This window comes from Kryptolebias marmoratus, linkage group LG6 (genome assembly GCF_001649575.2).
Source record: "Kryptolebias marmoratus isolate JLee-2015 linkage group LG6, ASM164957v2, whole genome shotgun sequence".
Taxonomy (NCBI): domain Eukaryota; kingdom Metazoa; phylum Chordata; class Actinopteri; order Cyprinodontiformes; family Rivulidae; genus Kryptolebias; species Kryptolebias marmoratus.
In genome coordinates, this window is record NC_051435.1 from 16,067,261 (window position 1) to 16,087,423 (window position 20,163).

General features: G+C 38.7%; 3 protein-coding genes across 5 annotated transcripts; 2 read left to right on the plus strand and 1 right to left on the minus strand.

Moving 5' to 3' along the window:
* Positions 1–2,936: 2,936 nt before the first annotated feature.
* On the plus strand, positions 2,937–8,131 carry rnaseh2b (ribonuclease H2, subunit B). Of its 3 annotated transcripts, none has more exons than XM_017410156.3 (11): positions 2,937–3,260; positions 3,799–3,867; positions 5,026–5,133; positions 5,478–5,554; positions 6,338–6,452; positions 6,529–6,593; positions 6,683–6,788; positions 7,087–7,165; positions 7,253–7,298; positions 7,532–7,609; positions 7,907–8,131. In XM_017410156.3, exons 1-11 carry the CDS (start codon positions 3,197–3,199, stop codon positions 8,015–8,017), a joined length of 918 nt encoding a protein of 305 aa, XP_017265645.1. In that variant the 5' UTR covers positions 2,937–3,196; the 3' UTR covers positions 8,018–8,131. The 3 variants fall into 3 exon arrangements, with proteins under 3 accessions (XP_017265645.1, XP_017265646.1, XP_017265644.1); XM_017410155.3 differs by having other exon boundaries at positions 2,964–3,260; positions 7,084–7,165; XM_017410157.3 differs by lacking the exon at positions 7,532–7,609 and having other exon boundaries at positions 2,948–3,260; positions 7,084–7,165.
* Positions 8,132–8,808: 677 nt separating this feature from the next.
* LOC112450328 (uncharacterized protein C13orf42) lies at positions 8,809–13,805 on the minus strand. The gene is made up of 3 exons (XM_025004686.2): positions 13,210–13,805; positions 12,983–13,127; positions 8,809–9,761 (listed from the first exon to the last, which is right to left on the minus strand). The coding sequence occupies exons 1-3, from the start codon at positions 13,627–13,629 to the stop codon at positions 9,514–9,516; spliced, it is 813 nt and encodes a 270-aa protein (XP_024860454.1). The 5' UTR covers positions 13,630–13,805; the 3' UTR covers positions 8,809–9,513.
* Positions 13,806–16,315: 2,510 nt separating this feature from the next.
* Positions 16,316–19,120, plus strand: LOC108232440 (TLR adapter interacting with SLC15A4 on the lysosome). Its single transcript, XM_017410214.3, has 2 exons — positions 16,316–16,434; positions 17,416–19,120. The coding sequence occupies exon 2, from the start codon at positions 17,418–17,420 to the stop codon at positions 18,369–18,371; it is 954 nt and encodes a 317-aa protein (XP_017265703.1). The 5' UTR covers positions 16,316–16,434; positions 17,416–17,417; the 3' UTR covers positions 18,372–19,120.
* Positions 19,121–20,163: the final 1,043 nt, after the last annotated feature.

A 20,163-nucleotide genomic window follows, 5' to 3' on the forward strand; every position in this document is an offset into this window, starting at 1 on the left:
TATTCACAAGTAATACTGGTTCTCAAACCTTTCATGCCACACCCCACTTTGGAGGGAGAAAGATCTCCAGGCCCCCTCAGCTCAACAAGATTAAAACAAACTTTTAACAGTAATCGGAAGACATATACATAAAGCATTTAAAATCTCGAGATTTATTCTTTTTTTTCGCTGCTTGGTACATTATTGTGTCACTTAAAAACACGTGAACTAGTTTTTGTGAAACGTTGTCCCCAGGTTGAGTTTTTGTGAAAAGATGAGGTATTGAACAGAGCCTTCACTTTGCCAGAACAATAAAAACGGACCGCTCCGTCAGACTGTGATTATTCAAAAAGAGGAACAAAACAAATTGCGCAATCACTTTTAAAAACCTTAAAAAAATAACTTGCGCCCATAAACCCAACAATCATTACATTTATGAGTTCAATATTATCACAGTATTAATGGCTGCAGTGAGCCTATTTCCACTGTGTTATCTTTCAAAAACAACAATGCAGTTCACTCCAGAACAAACACATAATTACCTTTTATAAGTGAGAGCTGATGACATTTTATCACATTTGTATCTTAGTGATTTATTTTCATGGATTTTTCTCATCAGGATATTCAGGTTGTCTTTATAAAATCTCGAGTGGCTCACTAACGTCACTGAGGTGTCATGTATTAAAGCGTTCATTATCTTTTAAACTTCGTACTCTCAGTTTTCAGTCACAAACAAGTCTTGCTTTAAGTCTCGTACCCTTCACTGTCTCTGTCGACTTCGATTCAAAGCCTCTCTCAGTGAGTTCACATTGACATGCGGGCACGTGGCGTGAGTAAACAGAGTCTGCACCCTTTCAGCCAGGATATTATCAGCCGGCTTATATGATGAGTGTCCCGCTCATCTTCGCTCCATTATCAGTCAGACTGTCCCCCTCTACCAAACCTGACAAACCATTGCTTCTTTAAAGGAATAGCAATAAGTGGAGCCACTCTCTCACTGTGCAGCATGCAGTCTGTCCATCCGGGGGTCTCCAATCCTGGTCCTCGAGGGCCACCATCCTGCATGTTTTCCTTGTTTCCCTGTTCCAACACACCTGATTTAGTGGTTAAATTACCTCTTCATGTTCTGCAGAAGGCTGTTAATCACCCATTGATTCAAATCAGGTGTGTTTGAACAGAGAAACAAGTAAAACATGCAGGATTGTGGCCCTCGAGGACCAGGATTGGAGACCACTCATCTAACCGCTATGAAAATGTGGTTTGTGTAACCCAGAAAACAGTTAGATTTGCAAGAGATAAATAGATAAAAATAAAAAATAGGAACAATCACGATTGGCACCATGCGTCTGTGTCTGTCTGTGCATATATGTTGGTCTGTTAGCAAAATATCTCATGAACCAACAGAGATATTAATGAAAGCTTTAGACAGTAATCACTGGATGTACATCTACAACTGTTTAACCTTTGGAGTGAACCCAATTCAATAAGGCCACCACAGCTAACTGACCTCAGATGGCTAAAGGTCTGTCATATTTACAGCTATTGAGCTAAAATTTGTTGTGATGTAGTCTGAGCGCTTCAAGATTGTGCAAAATTGTTTAAAACTTTGGCAACAGGTGATATGCATTCCTTCAAGGAATGCTACTTTTATTTAAAAAAACCAACAACAAAAGGGAGGAAGGAGACTTGGGTAAAGAGAACAGACGCGTCTTTTTTGTGTTGAAATTCCCTTTTTTTAATGCAAGATTAATGGGATAACGTTTCAGAGACAATCCAGAGGCTTCAGACTGGGGGTCCAAACCATGGACTTAAATTTAGATCCACTTTGTTCTCGCGTCCTGATGACAGAGCAACTCGGCTCTCTGGGGCTCGTCTGTGGTCCAGTGTTTTAAAAAAAGGCCGCTGTTGTTCTGCCTGGCCGTCAGAAACACAGACGTTCCCTCAAGCAGCACCAAAATGAAAGAAAGGCTTTCATGGCACATTCTATTTAGCTGCACAGGCTGTCGTGTATGATTCCCTCGAGACCCATAAAACAAGTAATTCATAGACAGTATCTCACACATGATCTTTTTTTATTTTCGCCACAGCAACATAAATCGCGCCGATTTCAAGGAGGATCTTATGCAGCGTTCAAAGTGTTTGGAACATGTGTTGCTCAAATTTTGGCAAATGCACTTGGAAAGAAAACTCATTTTTATATGAGCAAAAAAATGGTCAAAAGCACAAAAGCAGAGACTGAAAATGAGAGGGTCATGTGCAGACCCCAGTTTTCCTCTACATCATAATCCCCGTAGAGTCACAGATCACAAATATCTCCTTTTCTCATTACTAAAACGAGCTTAATAAAAACCTGTTAATGTGCTGAGCCACAGAGAAAAATTAACAGCTGTAAAACATATAAAAATGCCCCTGAACAACTGATTACGTGGTTATAGTCAAATAAAAAGGCGGAAAACACACACACGTTTCCTACACATCCTCATTTCAGCACGCATATAAACAATGCAGGAGGAAAGGAGGGGGGACAAAAAAACAAAAAAAAAAACAAATGAGTCACTGAAAACCAACTGGGACACACAGTGTCACATCCTGAGAGAGAAAGTGAAAGATGCCGTCCTCTCATTGAAGCACAGATGGATCCCTCAATCTGTTGTGTGCCAGTGAGCCAAAGGACAACCAAACACCAAACATCCTGCACCTCAGAGCAGAGACTTTAAACCCAAATCAGTAAGGATGTGTCACTTTAAGTGGGTGATAAGAAATCTGTGCAAAGGAGGCCTAAATCATGTTTTACAGATTTGAACAGAAGCTGTTGCGCGCCCTCTAGTGGCGGCACTGATAACTTACACGAAGCTCTGACGTCATTTCGGAACGTACCATTATAATAAAAGCAGATGTGGATAGGTTAAAATGATAACCTAAAACGGCGTTTTTTCGGTTTTGTTTTGAGAATATATCCAAACAAAACGAGTGTATTTCATACAGCATGCAAGTTTTAATAGAGCAGTGAACAGAAAGGATTTTTATAACTCTTAATGTGTTTATTTTATACGTGACAGCAGATGGCGGAAGTGGAGACGCACGGAGAGGCGCCTTTTCTGAGCTCATGTTGTCAGGACATAAGTAGCTCCACCGTGTAGCCCGCGAATGTTTTTAGCCAGAGGGAATGATTTAGTGCAGCAGGAGAAAGTCGCCAGGTTAAGTTTAAACAAACAGCATGGCTGCTAAAAAGAAACGAACGCCAAACAAGCAGAATGACAGCTGGGTTGTTATTTCTGCAGGTAGGTTAACTGCGAGCTGTTGATGCTAACAATGCTAACAAACACAACATGTATTAATCCTTAATAACTTAATGATATCTTGCTTCAACTAGTGGTGTAGAGCTGAGTTTTTATGCTAAATATTATGAGACCTGTAACTCAACATGCTAACTATCCATCTGATTGTTATTCAAAAAAAACTTCATTTATTCATAGTCAGTTTATAAACAAAGTCACGTGTTAGATAATGTAACCATCACCCTTCTTCCTACCAATGGGTATTTTGCAGAATTAGTTCCTTGTTTATAAGTTTAACCTTTAAACTATTTATAGAAAACGTTAAACCTTAAAAAGATATAAAATAAATAGTTTAAACAAGAATATTTGTTGTAAAAACTGCTGTGTTTTAGCGCTCACAGATTCTGCATTTGGTAAAGCTAGATACATTTAGAGGTTTTGTATAATAAATTCTCTTATATGGTTTGAATACAGCCATCCTGACCTGGGTTTGGTGATGCTATGGTCTGTCTCTCATGCAATGTTATTTTTCTGCCCACAGACTCGGTCCTAAACACACAGAAGCACGACAGTGATCCAGCTTTTCTGAGGCTGAGGAATCCCTCAACAGGTTTAATCTCCTTATTCTTAATCTGTTGTCTTGTTTTGGCTTTTTTATTACTTAAGATGATGATGAATGGGATTAAATACCATTTCAGTGAAATGTAGTTTTACTTTTTCAAACCACATGACACGAAAACAACTTGTTTTAGGCGTTATAACCTGACAATGGCATTATCTAACCATGTTGTGGCATATCACAATGTTCTCACTACAAGAGCTGCTTTTGAGCCCTTGAAAGATCTTCTAATAAAAAATAAATGTTGGGAAATGACTCCTAGTCCTCCTGAGGAGGTGCCCTTTAAGTGCTGTGGATGTTAGGTAGATGATTGAAAGTAAATAAGCACTGCATATTCTTCAAGCTTGAGAGTCACAGACAGGAACCAAACAAAGTAATTTTTCTCCAGATATGTTTGTTACATTAAAGCCGTGATAAAAGGCTTACATTCACTTTTCCCATCAGGATGAATACCTGAGAGCTAATAAGAGTGGCTGGAAATGTCAGCAATGTTTGTTAAGGGTGGCATCGTGCAAACACAGATGTCCACAGCTTCCACTCTGGACGTCCATTTTCCACCAAGTCTTAGAGTAAAATGTCCTGCAGATTAGCTGATGAGACTATCTGTGAATATAGCAACAAAACTTTAGAGCACTTTCTTTAAGTATGGCAACTTTGGTAATAAGAATTTTGGTCACATTTTTGCTCTTTTGCTGCCTTGTGTTTGCTTCTATTCTGCATTATTGAGGATAGGTTCAGATACATGTGATACAGATTTAGCAGTCTCTTTGCCATTCTAAATATTTAATTTAAAAAAGTGTTTTCTTCACTGCACTTTGCATTATTTACCTCCTAAATTATTGAAACTTTACACTTTTTTCCCCTCCTATTCGTAATTGGCAATTAAAACCGGATGAGCCTTAGTTTCCACACGAGTTAGATCAGGTCTATTTTGAATTAACAATAAAAAGCAAAAAACTTTCCTGAAAGCACAGATGTAAACACGAGTTTCAGATGAACAGTTGACATAAGACTGCAGAGTCAAAACCTAAACTTCAGAAGTTTCTCCACGTGTCCCGTGGGCTTTCACAGCCGTTCCTTTCTATATTTGTGACCCGCGATTGCAGAAATGAAATTACCACGGTTCCCTTTTTTTTTTTGCTGCTGCAGACGAAGCATCTCTGTACTTGCTCGGGAGTGGGAATTTGCAGCTGTACGAGGTCAAAGCATTTGAAGAAGATTTTCACTCCTGGTTCGTTGGCCAGACCGTACAGAGAGGTGGGTCCTAAAGGTCACATCGCAGACCGAAGTCAGCTCGTTTTGTATTTAGACACAAAAAACATGATCTGTTAGATGTAAGAGACTTTCACACTCAACTAAGGTATTATTAAAGGTCAGATCATCAATTTAGAGGTCACAAACGCTTAAAGAAACTTAAAACATCTTTCTGAATACAACAAAGCTAATTTCACAGTTGGTCTGTGAAAGTGCTTACTGTGTTGATTTATTTTTTTTGAAGTTCTGACAAATTAAGAAACAAATATTGCAGGTATTTGGTCTTGCTACTTACATTTAACATGCTATATGAAGGTCTGAGTTTTGTTTTCTTTTCTTTTAAACAGATGGAAGGCTCATTTTTGTGACACCAATGGATCCTCTCTACTTACTTTTGCCATATATGATTAAATCCGGCAAAGAGGTAAGATCGAGAAGCCCTCTTCAGTTTCAGCAGAAAGCCGTGTGCTGCTCCTCCGTGGATCCTAAACCTCGTTTACACTCGTCATTGTGAGGCTGTTTTTTTTCCCCTCGTCTATGTGTCCTGGATGATCCAAAACGCGGGAATCAGAAAGCCCTGAATACGTGTGTTCACACTTTGCATAATGATGCGACGCTGCTCGCGCGAACTCCTGTTTTGTATGCAAAGAAAACATGTTGCTCATGTCACAGTCATCTTCTGTCAGCTGAACATGTTCCCGCAAAATTACAAATGCATTTATGCCTTGTTGCTTTTCAGACTCTATTTTTTTTTACAGACATTTCTATAAACCCTGTGGTGTTTCACAAAATATATATGGAAGAAAAAAAAGAAACAATAATTTAACTTCAAACCCACAGGGTTTAGTATCATGACTCTGCTAACTCAAAATCTGTGTTTTTAAGATTTTCTAGAGTTTAAGGCACTTATTGTTTGCCTTAAGCATGCACAGTCTTCTGTCAATGCTCCACATGTAGATTTAGTTCCCAGGAGCACAAATATGTGCAGCTTTGCTCTAAAAATGTGACATATTGTTTGTTTAAAGACAATCAAAACGACAGGATAGGGGCCACACTTTGCTCACAGTAATTTTGCTCATGGTCGCCGCAGAGGTTGACTTAAAATGTATTTTTTTTATATATATTTGAACATAAATACAGCTAAACTAAGAGTTTGTTTAATCTTTTATATGTTGTCTTAAATTTAATGTAATTTCTTGCTGCTCAGGGGAAGTTCCAGCCTGTGAATCAAGTTGTAAAGGACGAGGACTTCCCAGCATGCTCGAGGTTGCTCAGCTGCACACGTTCCCTCACCAGCTTGCACCACATCGCAGAGGAGAAAGGTGAAGTTTTGTTGCTTACTCGACAATCAGCTGCAGCCTTAAGTTACATATAATCGCCGTGTCTGTGTATCGTCAGAGGTGGGAAGCCAGACATTTCATCGATACAGTCAAGATCGAACCATGGACTGGTTGAAAAAAAAGGTGAAGACAGTGCAAGATATTCAACCTAAAACAGAAACGTTAAGGAAAGCTGTGCAAATCCTCCTGTTTCCTGTTGTTTTTTGTTGTAGGTGGAGAGGACGGTTGTTGCCCTGAAGAAGAAAAATATCTGTGTAGGAGAAGGAGTGAAATCCACAACATACGTCAGAGTCAAGTCCGAGTCAGATAATCAGGAAGGTAACAAAGCTTCTGATTATTTTTTACCTTTGAGACAAATGCAATTCCTGTTTCACACTTGGCTCTTAAATTCAGTTTTTAGACCCTGCAGCCTTTGAAACCCATTTTTAGTTGCAGATATGAATAATAACCAGTAGATGGCAGTAGTGGCATTTAGTTTTTTTTTTTAAGTTTTATTTTTTAGGCATGTTTGGTTTAATCATTAAAACATTTCAACTCCTAAATCCATCAGACACAAATTATTTGAACAATTAACTAGGATTTTTTGTTGGTTATTGCTCACTTTATGATACAGAAGACTACCTACGCTACGCTCATGGCCTGATATCAGACTACATCAGCGAAGACCTGAGCAAAGTGCTCCTCAGGCACTTAGGGTAAGTTAAATAATAAAAAAAATATAGCATTTTTATTGCTGCATTGTAGTGACCTTTCAGATTGAACAGGCCTTTGTCACCCCACAGGTTACCAGAACTCAAAAGTCCCAAGGAAACAGAGCCTCCTTCTAAGGTACGTTTGAGTGCAGCTGATGTGGTGAAACTCTCACTTCTCTGTTCTGCATGAAGCCAAAGCTGCTCACTTTCTGCGCATCCCTCCACCTCGCTCTTGGCGTCGCTTTGTGTGGTTTGATCCGTGGGTTTAATGGCTGTAACGTTGGGGTTTGTAGTGCTAGTAGTGTGGGGTTTCTTTGTGTTCGGTCGGTTGCTCTTTATGGTGAAAAGTGTCTCTTCCTCGTTTGGCAGAAGAGGAAACTTTCAGACAAGCCGGTGGAGGCTGAGGAAGACTACACCAAATTCAACAGTGCAGACTTTGCGAGGAAAGTGAGTGTTGCGCAGAGCATGAATGTTTTATTTGTGGGATGAGAAGCTTTCAGTAACATTTCATGTCACCACGATCAGAGCAGACGTCTGGTTTTGTAGCTCCTTCGGTGATTGTGCAACTTTGTCCGTTTACTGCTTTCTTTAAGCTTTTGTTGTGTAGCAGAAACATGAAACAAGAGCGCTTATCTTGTGGAAACGATTCATTATTTATCATGTTCAAAATCATCAAATGTCATACATTTCCTGCTGTCTCTGGGCAAGGTCATTGACTTGTTTTTTTTTTTTTTTTTTCCCCAGCCACCCAAGAAGATGACAGCTGCTCAGAAAACTCTAGCAAAGGTGGACAAGAGCGGCATGAAGCCCATGTCATCTTTCTTCAGCCCTAAGGCCAAAGCTGAAAAGAAATAAACAGTTTTGCTGCATTTTGATTTGTAAAAAAAAAAAACATTTTTCGTAATAATAGTAGTTTTCTTTTTACATGGTTTATAAGAAAAAGGATTAAATCAAGCAGTTCCAAAATGACTCAGATGCCTTTTTTCCACCCTGCCTTTATTGGACACAAGACCTTTGTTTTCCCGAAGCTCCAGATATTAACACAAGTCTTTATTCTTACCACTTGTGTCATGATTATGAATTACAGATGTTTGAAAATGTGGGTTAAATCAATCACGGTCAAATTAGCATCACTGTATAACATTAAGGTGTTTGGAAGTTGGAGTATCGACTCTTCGAGTTCGATATGGTTTCACCTTCAGCGGGGATTAGTGACGCGACGTTTAGCTGGCTCAGAGCTCACACCTTGAACTTGGCCTCGCCGAGTCTGACTCCTGAATCCAACACGTATTTCTGTAGCCATCTTTGATTTTTGAGCGTGAATAGAGCCATTGTTGCTTTGTGCAGTTGTCTTTTGATACCTGGGAGGAATGCAGAGCTCTCAAACCTGAACTTTAATCTGTAAATCATCCAAAAAGAAAGAAAGAAAAAGTCCACATCTTTTCACAGTGTTTTCTTTAAATACAATTCAAAAGGCATCTTGAAAGGTATTCTATCAACCGACCGGTCAAAGCAAGCTTGGATTGCTTTGAATTTATTTTTTCTTTATGTTACACAATTTTAAAACCATCCAAGTTCTCCTGCTGCTGTAAAGTACATCGAACAGAAAGGGAGTAATGTGAGCTGCTGAGAAACACCGATTTATAAAAACAGGAAAAGCACTTTTACTTTGAAACAATGTGAGTGAACTCATTAGCTTCATTTTCAGGGTTCTGCTTCATTCTGAGTCGTGGAGTGACTATTAACCCTTCTTAATGTTTAATAATGTAATGGGACAGGTGCCATTTTACATTTTTCAACAGTTTTGACTAAAATGTTGAAGGGATAGTCACGATCTTCTGAAGTGTGGTTCATTAAAGGTTCATAAACAGTATCTCACTTGTTGTAGATAGCTCTTTGAACAACTTTAATTTGGAGAAATAGAGTTTAATGTTGATGGATTAACGATCTCGCACCCAGTCTAAGCGGGGCCAAGACCAAAGTGGGTTGCTGTTCTAAAGAGGTTGAAGTGCTACAGCTAGCTGCTATGAACGATAACACACAATCACAGGATTCGATGTGAAGTTTGCATGAACCACTACAGTAAGCATCGATTCACTTTGGTCCTGGCACTGCTCAGACCGGCTGTTAGCTTGTTTATCTGATCAGAAATAAACTATTTTTCCAAACTGAGGTCGCTCACAGAGCTATCTACAACAGGTAAGACGTGATTTATTCATAACCTCTCCACAGAACCCTAGAAGGATCTTTTTTAATCGTCCAGAAAGATGTTTTCTCTGAGCACAGTGCCTGACAGAAACATTTGAGTCTGAGTTCTGTTAGTGTTGTGGCAGCGCTGCTGGTTTCAAGCGTCACTGCTTTTTAAACCTGGGCTTAAAGCGCAGCGTCTGGAAGGCGCTCTCCACCACTTTGGGCAGGTGGATGGGGTTCCTCTGCAGTCGCAGCCGGCTGCTCGTGGACCCGCTGTGGTTCTTCCTCTTCTTCGAGACGCTTTCGTTGGCACAGACGGGAGCCGCTGTCTGTTTGGACTCATCAGTGACCCGCGGGACCCTCAAGACCCAGTTGGAGTGGAGGTCGTGCTCGGCTGAACTGGAGGCCACTGTGGGAGGGCGGCAGAGAGCGAGGCTGAATTATGGTTTCCAGATCTGCACATTATGATGCTGCAGGATGTTACAGACTTTATGTTTATTGATTAGCTGCACATATGAAATTCAACTGAGCAATAAATAACACCTCTGACTTATAAAGGTTCTACATGATCAGCTTTTTGACCCTAAAAACAAACGTTTTCACTACATTGTTGAGGTCGCACCCTTGTTGCAGTCCAATAGTAACTTTAATTGTTTTTAATTACCTTTCATGTGTTTTAATGTTGTGGACTAAATGTCAAGTTCCCTTCCATTATCCAGATTGACTAAGATGCAAAACACCCCTCAAAACTGAAAACAATATATATATATATATATATATATATATATATATATATATATAAAGTCATTTCAGAAATTGTAAGAAAACAAAATGCCTAAAACCAAGCAGCAAATGTGACATATTTTAACACAACATGCTAGAAAACTGCAATTGGCAGAATACAAAATAGGGCCATGATGTTTCTTAACAATAAATCCAGAAACAAAACAACAACAAACAATGTTTAAATAAACAACAAATAACTGGAAAATTCACCTTATTCAGAAAACCAAATAAAAAGGGAATATTCTAATTTCCAGGAGGAAAAAATACTAGTAACTGTTTTACACAGTATTTTTTTGGAGTGTAAGAAATGATGTAGTTTGTCGAAATGTTTGTTTGCTATTTTATTACATGGGTTTTTACTTTTAACCTTCCCTTTGACCTCAGCTTTAAAGAAAAAAATGCTGAATTTGAACGTGTTTTTGTTAAAAAGCTGAAACCGAAGAAGCATCATGAAAGTAAAAACGTGGACAGAGCTGTTGTATTGTTGTGCTTTATTAATTCTTCAAGTGCTCCTAATAAAAAAAAACAAGCTCAGACTAATTTAATAGCAATAAAAGCTGAAATACAACAAGGGATGAAAGCTCAAAATGTCAAGGAATTATTACACTTGTAGTTTCTAAAACTACAAGTGTTCTTTCTCTGTTATCTGGCCTTGATGCATTCAGAGTCCTCATCAATAATAACTTTATTTCTCCTGCAAAAACAAGGGATAAATATTTTAATAATGAGGTCTTTACCTGCAGCTAAAACTTGCTGAAGCTTCATGCAAGAAAAACTAATGTCTTACAAACTGTTGGAAATTACTCCTAAATTAACCTTTAGGTAATATTTCAACCCTGCAAATAAATTATTGCTCAATCTGCAGCACATTTCATTGTAACATCCACAGGGTGACAGCAGTATAATATATACATCCGTCATGGAATTAGTCCCTTAAACACATGGGCAGATCTGATATAAAAGTGTTAAGTTTGTCAGAAAAACATGATTTGTCCATAAATAATGAGACAACAGAAGTACAAAGGGCCATATGTGTTGTACTCAGAATTATATTCCATAACTTTATTTTGTCTCTTTTTAAATAAATAGAAATATAAACATTGTTACAAGTCCAAGCCTTGTTTTTAAAATGAAGGAAATAATAATTCAGTTATTAATTAACCTGTAAATGCTCAGTAAACCATTAATGAAGCAGAAAACTACATTCACCAGAATTAATAAAATAACAGCACTTATTCTTTCTAAAACGTGAGCTTGCTTTAATGTATGATCAGTTTTTATAGCATTTTATAAATGCTTATTATTGCTTTATAGTGTCTACAAACTCGTGAATACCTATTTATAAAGCATTAATAAATCTTTATAAAGGTATACATATATTAAAGTGGTGCTGGAGAATTACATGACAAACGTAAAAGTAAAAGTTCTCATAATGCTGTGAGGAATTTGATTAAGATTATTCATAAAAAAGTTGTGTAATAGTCAACTTAACGGCGCCAATTTGAAGTAGTTTTAAATCAACATGAACCTGATATATATTATGCTTTTATTAGTTTGTAAAATCAGTTGTTGTACTCAAAAAAACAACTTAATGATTTAACATTAATTATGTAGAAAAGACCCAATTATTTGGCTTTTTTAAAAAGTTTTTTTTAATGAAGTGATTATTATGCTGCAACTCCATTTATCTGGACAGGGTCAGGATATGTTTTTAGAGCTTATTCAAATTTGTGACTAGAGCTGGGTTTGATCCATTTTAATGAAGTTTGCTAAATGATCTTAATGCATTGTGTGTATCTACCTGAAATGAAATCAAACTGTGCACAATTTACTCTAAATTCTCCCATCGAGTCATTTTCTTTTGCTTAATCGTGGTTCGGTTGTAGAAGCAACACGTCCGGGAGGGAAACCCAGACGTCCCTCTGCTCAGCAACACTCTCCAGCTCCTCCTGAGGGATGCTGAGGCATTCCCAGGCCAGAGGGGTTATATAGTCTCTGCAGCAGGTTCTGGGTCTGTCCTGGAATCTCATCATTTGGGCGAGCCTGGAAAACCTCCAGAGGAAGGCATCTAGGAGGATGAACCACCTCAGCTGATTCAATAGGAGCAGGTGGGGCTCTGTTTTCACTTTTGGCTGATATGCTGGCAGTGAAGAGCACAGATATCCACTCACTCAGTCATAGCTCTGTCCTCCCCAGCTTCTGACTTTGACACTAGTATGCACATTTTTGTATAGGTTTCTGATTGCATTGTACATATTAGACCATAATACTCGATAGAAGAGAATAAAGTATTTACTGCCCCATTATTTTCAGAGATAAAAATGCTCCCACTGATCATGTGGGTCATGCTCTAGATCTTATGACCGTAGGTGAAGGTTGGAACATAAACATCGTTTGGCTCAGCTTCTTCTTCTATAAATGGCCATTTCTTTTCATCCAACAGATAATTTTAAATCACTTCAGCCAACCCCATTAAACTGAGAGTCAGCTGTAAATAATAAGTTGAGCCAAACAGATTAACTTTGTTGAGCCAACCCATATGTGAAGCAACACTAAAGCTTATCTCTGAATAAAACCAAGGTATCTGTATAGGAAAAAAAAAAATCAATGTATTTTTTAAAATTATTATTCAACAAGTTATTGTTTATTTGTTGGAGTTACATCCAACTAACAAGAATAAGTCTTTTAACAAACCTAAATTCTATACTTTTATGTTATAAAAACACGTTTCTATGTATTAAAACATGTGCCCTGGTTGGTTTTTGGGTGCATTTTGGGTCTGTTTCCTGCATGTTGAGTTACCACACTGAAGCCCAGGTTTGTGACACCGGGCACCAAACCCACCTATAACATCCACGTCTGCGTTGCCGTCATCTCTGTGCGGTTTTCGCAGAGGTTCGCTGTCACAGCTGGCGATGACCTCGTCAAAGAACTGTAAGGTGTCCTCCTCGTTAGGGGCCGGAGGTGCCGAAAGTTTGGCTCTTGATATCTGTGGTTGTGAAAGTGGTCAAATTTTTTTTGCTTTTAACATGTCTTTTACTGCTTTCTGTGGTTAAATAATTTGCTCTTACCGGTTCCTCCTTTGTAGGAGGTGCAGGTGCGGGTTTCTTCTTCTTTGAAGACACTGTGGCCTTGGCCTCGTTACTTTTCAAGTCACTCACGCTCTGTGTGTACTGCCTTCTGAGAGCCATAAGTGCTTCCAGGTACTCCAGGCAGTTCTGGTTCTGTGAATACAGCCATATCCGGTCCTCCTGTCTCTGATAATAGTACAAAGTGGACTCGACGCTCACTGTGCTCTTGCTCCGTTTTAACGTGGAGCCCTCGGCTGTCTGAGCTCTCTCTCCAACCACCAGCATGGAGGTGCTGCGGATCAGCCTGACCGTGCAGGCGCTGTGGTAGTCCTGCCCGGCCCGAACCCCACCACCTCCGTCCCCTCGTCCTCTGTGTCCGTGATGGTTGGGACGAAACACATTGTTGATCTTCCTGAACATTCCTCTAAGCGAAATCTGTCATGCTTTCAAACCCGTTCACGTATTCCTTACTATGCGAGAGTCTTCCATTTGTAGTTAAAGACATCTGTAGATCTTTGTCTAAATAAACCAACCAGCCCAAACTCCAGCTGTTTACAGGGATCAGGGGCTGTCCAGGAGGCTGAAATCTTCAGACTTCTCTGTTAAAAAACAAAAGCAGATCTGAGACGGGTGTCTAACCTGATCTCAGCGTGTCTCTAATGTTGTCGGATGTTGCTCAGCAACGGGCAGGTAACTCTATACCTACTGCTATCATTACACGGGCCTGTCAGACATCTTTGATGGGAAACTGAGTGAACAAAAACAAGGAGATATCTGACAAACTCTGAGTTTTTAGTTTTAATATTCATCTACCCATGAATCCATTTGTTTTTAATCATTAATGTTTTATGTTAAAGATCATTCAGAAAAATGTTAGAAACCGGACTTCTGGTGAGTTAAAACTTTCCACATTTTGGAAGCAAATATGGAAACACAATTACCAAATGATGAATTCGGAGTATGACAAGTCTGGCTATTGGAGCAAACTCAAGAATCTATTTGATGTTGCCTCATGTCTAAGGTTTCCTCTCTTAATTAATTATGAATCATTTTCTCTTTGGTTTCATCTGCTGCTATTGCTGGGCTCCTGTGTTACAAGAGGAGGAAGTCTACACACAAGAAAACTCAACTCAGATGAGTTTTACATGAAGACAAACAAACTTTATTTAGGAAAATCTTGGCTATATTTAGGCTACATATAAAAACCTGTGATGTTCAGTCACTTTTACCTCAGAACTGATTTAGACTCATTTCTGTTTAAAAACACATGAGGGTAAATCTTATTTACTGTTGTGTTTATCCATTGCATTTTTGGTGTTCCTGCTCAAAAATAACCACCCCAATATATTTTATTTAAAATCCTCATTAATACATAAATAAATACCTCTATAATAGATGTTTGTATCACTTATTTTCCTGTATAAAACACAACTTTAGATCTTCTGTTTGTTTTTGACTGACCTGAGCTAATCCATTCCTCTTTGTGTAAACTACTATTAATAATAACTATAACAAGAATGTATGAGTTGTTTTAACTACAACAAATTTACACATAAAACATGCCATGCTATTGATCACAATTGCTAGGTGCTAAAGTTTATCAAGGATAACTGTTCAAATAATTTCACATTTTTATTATTGGTGCAGAAGACCATTTTTTGTGTTCTCTGTTAAAACTGACCAGTGTGATTTTTTATTAGTGAAAAGAGGAACTTACAGCTGAAAAGTTAACAATAAGATAAAATTACTGTTAAACAAAAACAGTTTTATTAAAAAAAAAAAGAAAAACGTGAGAACAATCAAATGTCCCCAGTCTGTCAAATGTGTGTCAGATGCATGTCGGACAGTATGTTCTGGTAAAACTTTGCAAATATATGAACCGAATTTGAGCTGAGACTGAGACATTCCTCTCAGGTGGAGATGAAGACCATGACATTTTCCCATCCCTTGAAAAGAGTGTAACATCGACTTTAGCTGGGCCCTCTTACTCTTACTGGATTGTCCCACATTGGCTGTTTCTTTTTAGCCTGAATCATGGTCTGTGTTATCTTCTGCTACTGACACGTTCTCCTTGTCAGGTTCTTGTCCTGGTCCCCTCACCACAGGTGTCATGGTCTGAAATGTGACTGAGAGTCTCAGTCTCAGCCTGAATATTGTATGGTTGTTGTGCTGCCAAGTCATTGTCATAATGGCCTCAAAAAACCTTTATAAGCCAGAGCTGTGAGAAAAGTTCAGTATTATTGAAACAATGTTGTGATTGTTTGTGAAAGATGTGGGTGAAAGATTCCTGTGGAAGCTGAAAGGGGAAGTGAATAATGCGCGCATGCGGTTGTGTCCACTCAACAAACAAAACCATCTGAGGGTGCTGCTGCAGTCAATTTTACACACCTAATGTGTCACACATTCATGTCTAAGATGTGGTCATTTTTTTACCAGGAGCTCAAAAGGTATAACAAAGTTAAACATTTCACATTTATTGAAGACTACTTAAACTGATTTTGTCCGTTCGGATGACTTGTGTCGACTAAGTCACTCAAATCGCCTTTTTCAGAGAGGGAGAAAAAAATGAAAATAGTCAAATTCAACTGGAACTCGAGGGTTGCCACATATGCGAGCATGAAGTCTCACTTCTGTTTTGGTGTGGACACAGGTGACAGCACGAGTGAGTCTGTCGGCTCCGAACGCTCTTTACTGTCACGTAACTTAGACCTTACACCTGTCACCTTTCAGAAAACGAAAAGGATACTTTCCATTTCATGATCATTTCTTTGTGAAATGTGACTTTCTTCTGCTTTAACACCTGTTTCTTTTACTTAGAAGCGGAACATCAAACAATACATATATTTGTCCTTGTGTTTTAAGGTCAGCGGTTTCAATTTATTTTGCAAGAGAAAAACCAAAGTCAAAGAACTAAATCACACAAAAAAAATGTCTAATGTTGGTGTATAAAGTAAAAGCTGGTGAATCTGTTTGTTGAGAATGAAAGTAGCAGATTCAAAAAATCTACAGAAATACGATGAAAGTGAGAAAATCAAGTTTTCTCACTTCCTCTTATAGGGTTGTATAAGACTACAGTTACACAAACACAAACGTAGTCTTATTCACACAGAACAAGAATACACAGCAGCTGCAGGACTCTGCTGAAAGAAAATGGTGTCTTTTTGAGAACACTTAGCATCAACTACAAATTACAAGCTGATTTGAAGAATTTATCTCTGATATACGGTAGGTAAATGTTTGTTTTCTGATAAACACAATTTGCTGTTTTGTGTGTTTAACCATGAAGCCTGTTTGAGAGATAAATACTGGATCACTTTTTGTTCAGAGAAGTCTTGTTACATTTTAAATGCTAAATAATTTTCTTCACATGTTAAGCAGGTTTATGGTCATTTTACTGTCCGATTGTTTTTATTCTTTTGAATTTGGTAAAAAGGTTATGAAGACCTATTATCTTACCTGCTGTAGATCGCTTTTTATATGTCCTTAGTTTGGAGAAAAAAGTTTTAATTTTGAAAGTTAGAAAAATAAGCTAATACAGATATGTCTGTCTGAACTGTGTTTTTCTCACATTTTCTGTTTGTTAGTTGAACCAATAGTTCAGATTTTATGAGGCGAAGTTTTGTGGAAAGGTCATGAACATTTAATATCTTACCTGTTGCAAGCAGCTGTTTGAACAACGTCATTTTGGAGAAATAAGATTTTATTTTGGCGGGACTGATGAGCTAATGGCTAGCTCAAGACTAAAGTGCCATCTTAAAACATCTCAAAATTTCATAGCAGCAAACACTGTTATATAATCTTTACATTACTTTCAGTTTTATATTGCAGTTTTTTTTTCATCAAATTCTGTTGTTTTTGCAAGCACATACAATGGCAGCTAGCTGTAGAAGTCCCAGTGCAGCCTGAGATGCTTCAGGCAGGAATATCATAATATTTCTACAGGAGTAACCATGTGATGCTAAATTGAGGGTGCTGTAAAAAGTTATTTTATATCAGCAGCTCATTTTGGTCTTGACAGTGCTCAAATTAGGTTTTAGCTCATCAGTCTGGTTATCTCTGTTTCTCCAAATTGAAGTAATTTAAATTGCTATCTACAACAGGTAATATATTATTTGTTCAAATCCTTTCCACAAAATCTCATTTCAAAAGATCTGAACTATCCTTTTCAGTCTGATTTTCTGAGTTTGTGTTTTTTTTTTCTTACAGCCATGCTTTGTGAAGGGAGATTGCTGAGCATGACTTATGATGAGTTGGAGGAGGTGGATATCCTGTCTACTCAAAAGTCTTTCCACAGTACCCACAGGTCAGCTAACACCTCCGTCATTCCAAACTCCACCAGCCCGACTTCACTCATTCATCACAGCTCCTTGGAGCAGACAGAATGCTCAGACAGCACAGGTGTCTCCGTGGAGTTGTACATTTCTCCTTTGCAGTCCTTTAATGTCCAGGGGGTCTATACGAGCCGGCAGACATCTTCAGAGATAGAAATCCCAGCTCAAGCACACTCAGGTGGTGAAACCCCCTTTTTGGTTCCCTCCTTCTGTGAGAGCATCTGTAAAAACTACAGCGACCTCCACATCGGAGGTGAGCAGGTGCTGCCTGTCTCAGCCAGTGACGGCGAGCTGCGGGTTTGTAATGAGGCTCAGGCTGTCGGTCCCTTCCTCCAATCATGTGATGTTCCCCCAGCTGTGGAGGAATCACTGCCAGAACAAACATCTCAGGGGGGTCCGCTGAACCCGCTGAGGGGAGGTTCAAATCACTGGCGACAGGGGAGCGGCCGCGATCGAAGCTTTTTGTTCCAGGGCCACGAGGGTCCTTTCTCCAACTCCCTTCTGAATCACTACCTGGAGCAAAAGCTCATGGATCTGTACCAGCAGTATATGATGGAGAACATGGTGAGAGAAAGGGCCCCGGGTTCTGATTCAGACGCTGGCATCATCTGCCCTCTGCTGGGCTCTGACCTGTTGCTCCCCAGCCTGGAGCAGATCACTCTGCAGCTCAGTCGAGAGGGAAACCTGGAGGCCGGGCTGGCCAAGGACATGGTCCTGAGCTGCCTGCTGCGAGTGGCCAGTGACCTGCAGTCCGGGGAGATCAGCACCCCCTTTCTGCAAATTTCAACCGAAGCATCCAGGGAGCAGCTCCCAGACAGTAAACAGGAGTAACCACGAGGTCGACACTACCACTCTATCTCATTTAACACAACTGTTGTCACTTGAGAAAATGTAACTGTCATGATGTTTGCCTTTTTCATGTGGAATTGTTTCTTCCCTCGGTAAACTGTTGTTGTGTCGTGTCAGTTTTGTCTTTCTACATGACTAAAGAGGAACTGAAAACTGAAACTGCTATTGAGAAAAGAACATTATTTTACACAGAATAACACACAGCATATAACAGCATCTTTTCTGTTGTTTCTTGTGGTGAAACAAAAAAAGTTATAGCTTTTCTTGTCATGATTTGTAAAGTTTGTGTTTGATTTAGGTTAGATTCTTTCTTTAGTGTTTTGTATCTGTGTTTGCTTTTTGTTTAGTTTCACTGGGGGTTTTGGTTACCTAATGCAGTTATGATCTTGGTTTTGTTCTTGTATTATCATTACCACTAGATGCACCCTGTTTCTAACTCTTCACCCACTATATGCCTCCAATTAATAAGCAGCACACCTGTTCTCGATTACAATCACCCCATCCCAGTTTATATACTCTTGTTTTTTCTCAGTTTTTTCCTTTTATTTACCTCCATGTATCTGCTGTTCTCATCATTACATGCTGCATTTGGAATCTTTGGACGAAATGAATAAAAGTCTTGGTTCGTTGTAGTTTTGCCCCCTGCATGCCTGCATTTGGGATCTTCTACAACTCTCATGACATCTCTGTTTAACCCACAATGTTAGATTAAAGACTTGCTTTACAATTCACCCTCACCCAAAGATATTTGTCTTATTATTACTTCAGCTTGCCTTCACTTTTCAAAAATAATTAAGTGTTGTGGAAAAGCGATGGTGCTTCCAGACACCATTATTCTGGTGTGAGCGGGCGTCGTTGTCAAACATGCACAATCTGTCATGTAGGCTGCTGATACTTAACTTCATGATGAGAATGGCAACATCTTTTTCAGAGCTACTTTTTCTACAATTGGCTGATGATATCTCGTTGACTTTGTAGTTTTTGTTGTCTGCAGAATGAATTAGAGCAGATCAGACACCTGCATGAAATCTTTGTTTGTGCAGTGTTTAGTGGAATTACAACATGATTTAGTGAGATGACAATTTTAAAGGCCCATTGTGATACTGTTTTACTGAAACATTAGCAAAGTGCATAGCTTGTCAAGTCTTATCATTTGAAATCTTGCCAATAAATTCTTGATTTTTTAATGAGGTGGTTGAAAATATTAAATTTCTTTATGCATCAGACATAATTTTAAGGCAGAATATTTTAGACCTCGATATGTCCTTCAGATCTAGTTTGCCGCTTCAATTTGTTCTGACAGAGCCTTAAAATAAACTAAAGTATCCGTTATACCTTCAGTAGTTCAAGCCCATCCATCCATCCATCCATCCATCCATCCATCCATCCATCCATCCATCCATCCATCCATCCATCCATCCATCCATCCATCCATCCATCCATCCATCTTCTGTCAATTATCCATGGTTGTGAAGACCTCCATGGAAATTCCAACAAGTAACAGTACAAGCAAACTAGCAGCAAATATAAAGTAATAAAGAAAATTATATTATTTGATTCCTCTAATTGTTATGCTGTAAAAATTGACTTCAACAGAATATTAATAATAAAGTGTTAGCATATAGCAGCATGCTATTACATCACAGCAATAGTTAAGATCTTTTGAGGTGGGGTTTAGTGGAAAGATTATGAACAAATAATACAGACGTAGATAAATTTGTTGGTACCCTTCCACAATAATGAAAAAAAAAAAAAAACATAACTCATGTGACTC

Excerpts from the sequence above, each read along its gene's own strand:
- rnaseh2b (XM_017410155.3), top strand. The coding sequence starts at position 3,197 with ATGGCTGCTAAAAAGAAACGAACGCCAAACAAGCAGAATGACAGCTGG. Across the intron at positions 3,868-5,025 it reads GCTGAGGAATCCCTCAACAG|ACGAAGCATCTCTGTACTTG; the intron begins GTTTAATCTCCT and ends TTGCTGCTGCAG. Across the intron at positions 5,134-5,477 it reads TGGCCAGACCGTACAGAGAG|ATGGAAGGCTCATTTTTGTG; the intron begins GTGGGTCCTAAA and ends TCTTTTAAACAG.
- LOC112450328 (XM_025004686.2), bottom strand. The coding sequence starts at position 13,629 with ATGTTCAGGAAGATCAACAATGTGTTTCGTCCCAACCATCACGGACAC. Across the intron at positions 13,128-13,209 it reads CTCCTACAAAGGAGGAACCG|ATATCAAGAGCCAAACTTTC; the intron begins GTAAGAGCAAAT and ends TCACAACCACAG. Across the intron at positions 9,762-12,982 it reads CGCAGACGTGGATGTTATAG|TGGCCTCCAGTTCAGCCGAG; the intron begins GTGGGTTTGGTG and ends GCCCTCCCACAG.
- LOC108232440 (XM_017410214.3), top strand. The coding sequence starts at position 17,418 with ATGCTTTGTGAAGGGAGATTGCTGAGCATGACTTATGATGAGTTGGAG.